This window comes from Candoia aspera, chromosome 1 (genome assembly GCF_035149785.1).
Source record: "Candoia aspera isolate rCanAsp1 chromosome 1, rCanAsp1.hap2, whole genome shotgun sequence".
NCBI classification, from domain to species: domain Eukaryota; kingdom Metazoa; phylum Chordata; class Lepidosauria; order Squamata; family Boidae; genus Candoia; species Candoia aspera.
In genome coordinates, this window is record NC_086153.1 from 148,708,318 (window position 1) to 148,718,695 (window position 10,378).

At 40.4% G+C, this 10,378-nt stretch overlaps 1 protein-coding gene across 1 annotated transcript; it reads right to left on the reverse strand.

Annotated features, from left to right (window-relative positions):
- Positions 1-650: 650 nt before the first annotated feature.
- On the reverse strand, positions 651-7,431 carry SF3B6 (splicing factor 3b subunit 6). Its single transcript, XM_063315293.1, has 4 exons — positions 7,275-7,431; positions 4,568-4,686; positions 3,264-3,402; positions 651-1,692 (listed from the first exon to the last, which is right to left on the reverse strand). Exons 1-4 carry the CDS (start codon positions 7,302-7,304, stop codon positions 1,603-1,605), a joined length of 378 nt encoding a protein of 125 aa, XP_063171363.1. The 5' UTR covers positions 7,305-7,431; the 3' UTR covers positions 651-1,602.
- Between the last annotated feature and the right edge of the window lie 2,947 nt (positions 7,432-10,378).

Genomic DNA, 10,378 nt, shown 5'->3' on the forward strand with positions numbered 1-10,378 from the left:
AAACAAGACCAGAAATAGGATCCTTAAAACAGACTAATGAAAGTTCTGCCTTCAGAAAAAAGTCAAGTCTCTGGTCTGGTTTCACGGGTTGAAATAATTTTGGATTTTAAATAAAAGAAAAATCCATATTCCAACATATATGCCTCCAATTAGAAGGAATGTATGGTACATGGAGCAGGATGTATGTCATGCTATTTCAGACAACCCAAACTAAGGCACAACCACCATTTAGATATTGGAACCATATCTATGAATTCCCAAGTTTCTCAGTAATACCAAAATGCTATGTTGCTTATTTACCCTATCTGGTAAGAAAAATAAATTCTATGTTTTTTTTAAAATATCAGATGGCCACCAAAATGGAATTAATGGTTGGAAACAAATGACAAAAGTGGGACTACCCATTTTTTCCCAGGGCAGTAGAAGTAAACTCTATACAATTTCGACCTTGAAAACATTTGAGTGAAAACTCAGCACGCAGCTACAAAAGCCTTTTTGAAGTATAACTAAACTGGACCTGGGCATTTATGCAAAGAGCACTACTTCAAAAACAAAAAGAATCAAGACTGCACAACACTGGGTGCGTAGAGCAAATCCTAACACCAGAAACAAATTTAGAATCAGTCAGAAAAATCACAGAATAACTGTACTCTTAAAGACCCAATAAGCACACTTTAATATTAAAAAAACTTTATTTCTAAAAAATAAAGGTGGAATACAAGGGAGTTAAGCAAACCTTTAAACTCTACTGGATCTGACTACAAAAGTGTTATCCCTCATTTACAAAACATAAGCAGTACAATAGCAAAACTAAAAAGTTGTATACATTTTAACAAAAATTGGTGTTGCATGCAGACTCATGTCTGAAGAACCCCAAACTCCTTTTGTTTTTTGAAGCAGCTCATGTGATCAAGGAGGCTGGTTTTTTTTCAAATCCTGTCATATTCTGGGTGCAACACATTACAATAGAAGAAGGGGGCACAAAAGTGGATCTCTGCAGTTCAGCAAAGGAACTCTCAAAGACACAACAGTCCTGAACCACTTGGGACATGACAACCGTAAATTGACATTACTGTCTAAGAGTACATGCAAGTTAAACTTCAAGGATTTCTCACTTCCTCACCTCTCTTCCTACAGCCCTGAAAAATGCTGACAATGCTGAAAGTACACTGACAGCTTTTTTCAACATATTATTCAGAGGAGACAATATGGGCTACACTTAGGAAGTCAGATACCCAAATACATTTTAAAATATGCACACTTCTCCTTTATAAATTAAATATGACACTGATCCCTCAGAAGATTTTACATATTCTCCTAACTAATGGTTAAAAGATATTAACGTGGTCTCTCAACTGTGGAAAAAATTAATGTTATCGCAGTGCCTTGGCTAATTTTACTGTCCAAGTGCCAGCCATTATCATACAGCAATGATGAATCCTTCCAAAGGTGAGAATGAGAATAATCATGGTGGTTATGTAATCAAATGAACTAAAATTACCAATGCTTCATATAGCAGGTGTCCGTATTTGGGGTGACATTTGGCCTAGAAACACTGATGTTTTTAAAAAATCCAAAACAACCAGCACTTTAGGAAAATTTTTATTTTGGTGGATCTGTGTTTATTCCATATTTCTCCTTCAGAAGTTTGAGCTGTTCTTCTTTTTTCTTTGTATCCATTTTTTGGAACGCCTGTCACAGGACAAAGATAAATATTAAAAGCAACATATTATTAATAGAAAAACCATTTAAGCCAATTTCATTGTATCAATTTAACTTTGGGAATTTGATGGATAATCCTCTTGTACAATTCATGCTGTTTGCCATCAAAATGCTTTGTGATTTAACTACAAAATTCCTGGAGAGAGAGGGAGGCCCCATGAGTCCTCCTGTCTGTCCATTTGTAGGTTTCACAAATAGAAACCTACTAATGGAAGTTTGAGACCACCCATGCACCACAAACAATTAAACTAGGTGTGAGAGCAAACAAGCTAGTAGGTGTTTTCTTTAAGGCTTTTAATTTTTATGAACATCTCTGAAGGGCTATATCCAAAACTTCTGGTAGACTAAACATGATTCTTAAGCTCTAGAGAATATTAAATAAAAAGAAAAATCTCCACTAAGATCCAATTTTACTCCTCTGCACAAACAAAATCCCCCTGCAATCTTTGTTCTTTTAAGAATGATTTGCTTCCCTCCAGTTCTCTAATATAATGCAGTCACATAGAGATTCCATACATTTTTATTTAGGGGAGTATGTCAATAGTTAATTATGTCAGGAGTAACCAATGTTAAGACCCTAGACTGGGAAATTAAAATCGTATGGTCAACTATTAGTCATAAACAGTAGAAAATGTGGATACTAGAAAGCAAGAGCTATACTGTACTCCTAGCTACCGCAGAGTAAAGCCTGTGTATAAAGGACCAAACTGTTCAGCAAACAAATATGCTTATCGCCCTTTCATTTAAGTACTAGCCTGATAACTATAGCAAATGAATGATCTGGTAGGAGGAGGAAGAATTTGATCCTTCTCTCTATTCAGTATAGAAACTAAAATGAGTTTCTAGGGTAGAAAAGCCTTCTGTACCTGACATAGAAGTCTCCAATTATCTGCCTCCCCACTCAGCAAGCCAGTAGCTTTTATGGTCATGTTTACAAAAATATTCTAACATTCACCCAAATATTAAGTCATTATGAAATAGCTTTTAAGACCTACTGAGACCATTATACCATGCTACAAGCACTCTGCAGAATTTAGCAATGAAGTATTAAAAAAAAAAGCTGAAAGAAATATCAAACACAGAAAGCTAGTAACTGCATATACTGGCCTTCATTCCCAACACTATTTCTAAGGGGGAAAACTTGTGTCCAAGATTTATAATCCGTAATTACAAATAATCAAAATACAAAAAGTCAAGAAAACAAAGTTGTGTATATATTATATGCGGGTCTTCACACAGGATGTTGATTTTTCATTTTTTTTAAGAGAAGGTTTTGTCTTGGAAAACCATCTATGGAGCTGTTTTCTTTATGTGTTGCAGAATATACAAAAATACACAAAACGCCATCTTACTTCTCTAACCAGATCCTTCAATTTGCTACAGCTAAAATCCTCATTGCTTAGCATATCTGTAAAGGAAACTGATTCACTATTCACTGATGTTATTGTATTATTTTAACAGTGTCCCCATAATACTCTCATCCAAAGGGGAAAAAGACAGCAGAATTAAAGGATATGCTTTAGGAATATTCATATACTTGCCCTGTTTGCATTGTAGTATAAAACGACAAGGTATCTGTTGCACACATTGAATCCTGACAGATGATCACAAGCATTTTTGGCATCAAAGATATCTTCATAGACTACATAGGCTGTTCCCCTTGTCTCAGGAGTATTTCCTCTGTAGGATAACAAGTTTAATATCAGCAAAGGACAAGTCTATACCAGTATTCAAAGATGACATTTGTCACCAATACAATTTTTCCAGACACTTCAGTTGATTCTTAAAATCAATTAAAAACACTGGTTCCAATTCTCTATGAATTTACACGTGTATAAGCCAGGAATCAGCAGCCACTAGGTTACATACAGCATCCCATCTGCAATCCTCAGACCTCCCCCAGAATTAACAGAGCTGACATTTTCAGACCTTTTTATAGAGACCTGGAGGTATTAAAGGGTGAAATGGGTACCTTAAGGTTCTGGCATCCATTTGACCTCCTAAACCACTCTCCAACAGGGCAAAAATTTCCTAGATTGGGGCAGCATACAAATGGAATTAAAACTAAAACCATCCACTCTGGTGCCATCACAGTTTCACTAGCCATGTCTCTGCAGTCCTAGGCAGGACACAAAGCTAAAATGTAATCCTATGGCTAAGCAGATTGTTCACCTCTGATGTAAGCCTATGGAACTTGGATTCATTTTAAACATGCATTCAACTGTGCTATGCAATATATCACAGACACATACAATTTCTATCACGCTTTGTTCACTGGCTGTAATGTAGTTTGTTTGCTTTAGCTTAGAGTGATGTGGGATTAGTTACAGAGCTGGGGAAAGTGTCTAACATGGCCTTTCTCAACCTTTTGATCCTGGAGGAACCCTTGAAATATTTTTCAGGCCTTGGGGAACCCCTGCACATTCAGGCTCAAATACAGGCCAGAAGTTACAAAATGATTATATTTGTTTCATGGGTAGGCCTGTCTATATGCACTAACACTGTTCTTAACCTAAAAATAAAGACTGAAACTTACCTCTTTAATGTGAAGTTGTCCAAATTTGAAATAATTTTTTAAAATAAATTGTGATGTCCCAGGGAACCCCTAGTGACCTCTCGCAGAACCCTAGGGGTCCATGGAACCCTGGTTGAGAAAACCTGGTCTAACATATCAAAGGACTTTTAAGCAGCTAAGCCAGATTTAGGAGGTTTCTTGTACTATTACACTATTCTAGAAACCACTTTATTAAACTGCAATAATGATTTATCAACTAGAAAATTGTTGGGCATAATTAGAGGAAATCTAATTCAAAGTTTAGTTTATTCAGATACGCAACAGACTTACACTCTGATTTGTCGAATAGGTCCATATTTTCCAAAAATGTCATACATTTCTTCAGCTGTGATTTTATATGGTAGATTTCTGATATACAAAATTCGGTTGACTTCAGGCGGTAGACGGATCTAGGTTTAACAAGCAAAACATAACAACGTAGCAACATAAACACTGATATAAACATTTCCTTGTCTTTCCTATTATTTATTTCAAAGCTTACTACTTCCATAAATTTATTTCACAGTTCCAACATCCATCTTTTTAGGAGAAAGAAACTAGATAACTTAGTTAAGTTATCCCTGATTTAATAGGTTTGACATTCTCTCCCCTCCTGTTTAATACATATATAAAGCCGCTGGGTGAGGTCATCTGCAGGGTTGGGTTCAGTATCATCCATATGCTGATGATGCCCAATTATATCTCTCAACCCCAAACCTGCAGATGATCTCACCCAGCAGCTTTAGGTAGATATTAAACAGGAGAAGAGAAGACATCAAATAGTGATGCCACTGAGGTCCACTACTGGTGCCTGGAGACTGTGTGTAGTGCACGATCTGGGGGACTCACAACTGCTGCTTGAGGGCCTTTGCTCAGTTCCATCTGGTATACATGTTGCACCCCTTCCTCAGGCAGTCACTCATGCCCTAGTCACCTCATAGCTCAACTACTGAAATGCTGTCCACCTGGGGCTGCCCTTGAAAACCATCCAGAAGCTTCAACTGGCCCAGAATGCAACGATGCAGGCAGTGATGGGCAAGCCTCAGCATGCCCCCATGACATCTCTGCTTCGTAAGCTGCACTGGTTACCACTATGAAATCAGGTGCTATTTAAGGTGCTGGTCATCACCTATAAAGCCCTGCATGGCACAGGGCTAGGTTATTTGAGGGACTGCCCATCTCCCATGGTTTTTATCTGGCTAGTACATGCCAGCAGGGTTGGCACACCCTGGGTCCCTTCGATTAAACAGTGCCATCTATTGGGACCCAGGACATGTGCCTTCTCTGTTGCAGTGCCTCCCCTTTGGAATGAGATCCCCCTGATGGCATTCTGGAAAGCCTTGGAGACCTGGCTGTTCTCTCAGGCCTTGGGTTAAGATGGATAGAGCCCTTTATTGGATATGTTTACATCTATGTTTTTGTATACGGCGATCAAATCCCATCTTGTTTTGTATTGTGCTTTTACTGTTTATTACATTGTGAGCTGCCCAGAGTCAGTTGAGAGTCAGGCAGCACCTAAATTGAATTAAACAAACTGCTGCTTTTTTGCATTAATAGGACTAATACATTTGAGGATAACTCATCTACCAGCATCTCATATAATATGGGTGGAGTCTCCCTAAAAGTCTGCAGAGTTTACTCTGGAATAACATGGGGTTGGGGTGGGGGCTCTACCTTGTGGTAAAGAGAATAGGATGATGGAACTGCCCAAAAAGAGAAATTTTGCCTCAATATACACACACAGGGCCGCAACGGGGGGGGGGGGGGGGGGCAAGCGAGGCATGTGCCCCGGGCGCTGCGCGTTGGGGGGTGCCAAAATGGGTGTGGAATCCATGTTTGCCCCGGGTGACACAGACCCTAGTTGCAGCCCTGCACACACATCGTGGATCGCAGCATGTAATGACTAGCACACTCAAGCACTCATTCAATGACAGTCCAGAGACTAGGCTCTTTCTACTGCTTTAATGAGGCAAATTGACTAGTGCAAGAAGAAAGCTGGGAATGGAGAATTCCCACTCAAACCAAGATTTAAAACTACAAGCCTCTAATCTACACCCCTACCCTTTTACCTACTAAAGCATGCAACCCCGCTTCCCCTGCCAGATGGCTCTTCTGGCATTCCCCCGCCCCTGATGGCCTTGGGGTTGCTCTGCCAATATGTCTTCAGCCATAACAATCCGGTTCACACTCTGATCTGGCACCCCTCCCTTCTGGCGACATGAAGTCTGTTAACACCGGGGTGTAAAAGATGGAAGCGATCTCGGTAAGAGAGTTCTGTGAGCCTTTGATTGGGGAGTCTGACACAGTACAAGATAACTCCTCATACACTTCTGTACACAATAACTGACCCTAAGTAATACACTGAACTACAACTGTGGCTGGTAACAATGTGTTACATTGAACTCAGTGTGGTTATAACTCAGTATTATGTATAAATTCAGCCACCTGAGTTAATTCAATAAACCAGAGTCCAGTTAGGATGGCAAGTTGTACAAGCAAAGCTAAGGAGAGCCAAAACAGTTTCTCTATTCCCATCCTATCCATAAGGTATGCCTAATTTTAACTTTCTGTTCATGATGTTACTGGTTGCTGCCTAATTCAGCAGTGGGGGGACGGGGCAAACTTCAGCTCCCATATTCCCTTACCCAGCACGGGCCATACTGCTGGAGAGTTATGGGAGCCAATGCCCAACAGACTCATGGGGCGCAGGTCAGACACTAGGGGCTAGGCAATCCAGTTCAGCCCACCAAAGAGCCTTCCTCAAAGGGACACTCTCCAGAAAGCCGGGACTACAATTCCCATCATACATATGACATTGCGAATGACGGGAATTTAAGCCCAGATGGGCGGATACGAAATCAGGAACGCTGCCAGCTTCCCGATCGCTTTCACGCCTTTCCCTGCTTTCCCAAACGACGAAAGCCAAATAGGGAGACGTCGCGTTAAGGGAAAGGAGAGCCGCCGTTCAAAATGGCCACCCTTCCCCTTCCCGACTCACATTCGCGCGTTTCGCCGCTTGCATCGCCATGGCAACGGTCCTGGGAGAGTTCGGCTTCACCCGCAGAGAAAGGAAACCTCGATAAAGCCCGTAACCACCGAACGCAAGAGAGAGGCCTTGAATCCGCTACACCGCACGTCCTACGCCTCACCCGGAAGGAGAACAGACTTCTGCTCCGTCGCAGTTTGCTTCTCCTCTCACCTCAAAAGGCTGCGCGGTCGTCCACACTACCATGACTTCCGGTTCCGTTTAAACACACACTGCGGGGTCAGAGTGGCGGGTTTCCTGTGGCCAAAGGCCGAAATAGATGTAACGCTATTCTTAAACTGTGATATGCGGAGAATTATTTGTTTTTTTCTAGATGGCATGGAAAGAATCCTGCTTTTTATCACCCCCACCATTCATTCCCCAAGTTGAAGCAGAATTGGTAATTTGTCTTATATGGGTCAGCTCATTATTTATCTGGCTATGTGATGTGAAGAAAGAAATATCCGATACCTTGCTGCTCAAGAGGAAAAAACGACTCGTTTTTTCACTTACCTGAATCAAATGTACTGGAGTACAATGGAACAAACAGGAACATTTTCAAAGAAAGGCTACAAGGATGATCAGCAGACTAGAAATTAAGTCCTATGATGAAAGATACATGACAAGGCTCTTCAAATACCTGAAAAGTCTCAAAGAAGAAAATCAAGACCTGTTCTCCACTGTTCCAAATTTCAGGGCTGAGAATAATGGATTTATTTTGTGGAAAGCAGATTCTGATTGATATTAGGAGAGGCTTCGTAACAGTAATAGCAGTTTGGAGTGGAACCAATTGTCCAAAGAAATGTTGGCCTCCCCTTCACTGGATGGGTTCAAGTGGAGGCTGTGTGGGTTTTAGGTTGGATTCCTTCACTGGGCAGAAAATCAGGAGCCTGCAGCGCCTTTTTTCAACTAGCAACTTTTTTGAAGAGACAAAGATTTTTGTGAGCTACAGCTCATTTCATCAGATGCATAGAGCGACTAGGCTGATGTAGGATTTAAACTGGGATGGGGGAGAGGGAGGGGAAGACAGGTTGATTATGCAAGTGGAGTTTACATGTGAGTCAGATTACAAGTACTTTATGAATTTACAATTGCAGTGTGTTAAAAAAAACTATTGTGTTTGTTGAGGCCTTCTGAGACTGCTTGAAACCATTTAATGTATGTGAGTTCAACAATTCCTCACTCAATGGTGGCAGAACTGGATGGTTGTCCTGTTCTAGAAGATGCTATAATATTTATGCAGACATCAATCACATTAATGTTCTACACAGAGCTGAAAAAGCCACTAAATAAATGGGGATCCTACCCTTGAAATTACTGGGACTAAGTATATGTATCAAAGTTGGGGCTTCCGCTGTGAGTCATGGCTGACTGAAGATGTCTCCATGAACATTAGGCTATGGGTAAGAGTTTTTTTTATTTCTAATTTTAAAAGAAGGTGAAAAGTTATTATATTAGCTTATGCTCATTGTGATGAAGGTTGGAAGCCACTTCTTTATTGTCTTTGTTGACTTTTTCTTTTCTACTTTCTTATTTTTTCTTTTCCTTTTTTCATCACCTTCCGAACTTTTTCTTTTTTCTTCTAGTTTGGTTTGTATAGTTATATACATAGTCTTATACATAGTCTTATACATATATATACATTGTATATATAGGCTTCTAGGTTGGTTTGCTAGGGACGCGGTGGCGCTGCAGGTTAAACCGCTGAGCTGCTGAGCTTGCTGAAGGTCGGCGGTTCGAATCTGCGTGACGGGGTGAGCTCCCGTTGCTAGTCCCAGCTCCTGCCAACCTAGCAGTTCAAAAACATGCAAATGTGAGTAGATTAATAGGTACCGCTTCGGCGGGCAGGTAACAGCATTCTGTTTAGTCATGCCAGGCACATGACCACGGAAGTGTCTACGGACAAACGCCGGCTCTTCGGCTTTGAAACAGAGATGAGCACCGCCCCCTAGAGTCGGACACGACTGGACTTAACGTCAAGGGAAACTGTCCTGACTAAGCAAGAAACACGCCGAGATGAGGAAGAAGTCTCTAGTGCTTTATTATTGCTATAGTAGACAGAAAATCCTACCAAACTGAAGAAGTGTGGGAAAACCCAGACAGATAAACCCCCAGGAGTCAAGGTGGGTCTGTTCTGTGTCTCTTTGAATGACAGCTCAAACTCTCTAAACTACGCATGTGTTTTCGCCCTGGATAGTGGCCACCTCTTGCTCGCCATCAGTACTCATGACAGAAACCTTTACCTTTACCTTGGTTTGTATTAGTTTTTACTATGTTTATTAAAAACTTCAATAAAATTATAAAAAAACATGTATCAAAGTCTATCCAAATCCTTGCTTTTGATGGCAGCGTAGAACAATGAGGAAGGGGAAGAGTTTGCAATCATAAGATTTTGTCCATAAAATGGCAATAGTTAGGGACTGAAGTCCTGTAATTTAGCCATAAGATGGCAGCAACAGAATTGTATAAAGACCAATATGAACTGTTCCAGCCAGCTTTTTTTTAATCCTCAGAGAATCCCCATCAGCTGAGAGTTATATCCAGTGTACTGACACATACTCAGGATACCATTTTACTGGAAAAATGCATTAAAAAAAATTGAACAGAACTGATAGTAGAGTTGCTCTGGGAAAATTTGTGAGAGGCCAACATAAGTAGATAGCTTTTGCTACAGCTTTTATGTATAGGATCCCCCCTCATCTAAACTAACCATCATGCAGGGATGCCTACTTTGGGCTGTCTACTTAGCCATTCCCCCAACATCTGAAAGAGTTACTGCAGATGTATTCTTCATTTATTTTTATTTGATCTGTAAAATCCTTGGCTGAAGATGAGAGTAAAATGTTTCATTTAAATAAGCTGTGTATGGCCTGATGAAATACTCTTTTAGATTCCTCACTCCATTTTTATGATCCAGACATTGTGCATCATGGCTTTAAAGCACAGTGACACCAATAACATTAATTTCAAAAGATTTTTTTGTCACACATTGGAAAAAATGGTTGCCCAAATATCTGCTTTCATCTAATCCAACTCCCAGAGCCCTCTGCCCACCCTTAGTTTTCCTGTTAAAAAGT

What these genes read in the sequence shown, in the direction of transcription:
- SF3B6 (XM_063315293.1), bottom strand. Translation starts at nt 7,304, where the DNA reads ATGGCGATGCAAGCGGCGAAACGCGCGAAT. An exon ending in AAGCGGCGAAACGCGCGAAT is followed by an intron (nt 4,687 to 7,274) that starts GTGAGTCGGGAA and finishes TGTTAAACCTAG; the next exon opens with ATCCGTCTACCGCCTGAAGT. An exon ending in CCTATTCGACAAATCAGAGT is followed by an intron (nt 3,403 to 4,567) that starts GTAAGTCTGTTG and finishes GTTATCCTACAG; the next exon opens with AGGAAATACTCCTGAGACAA.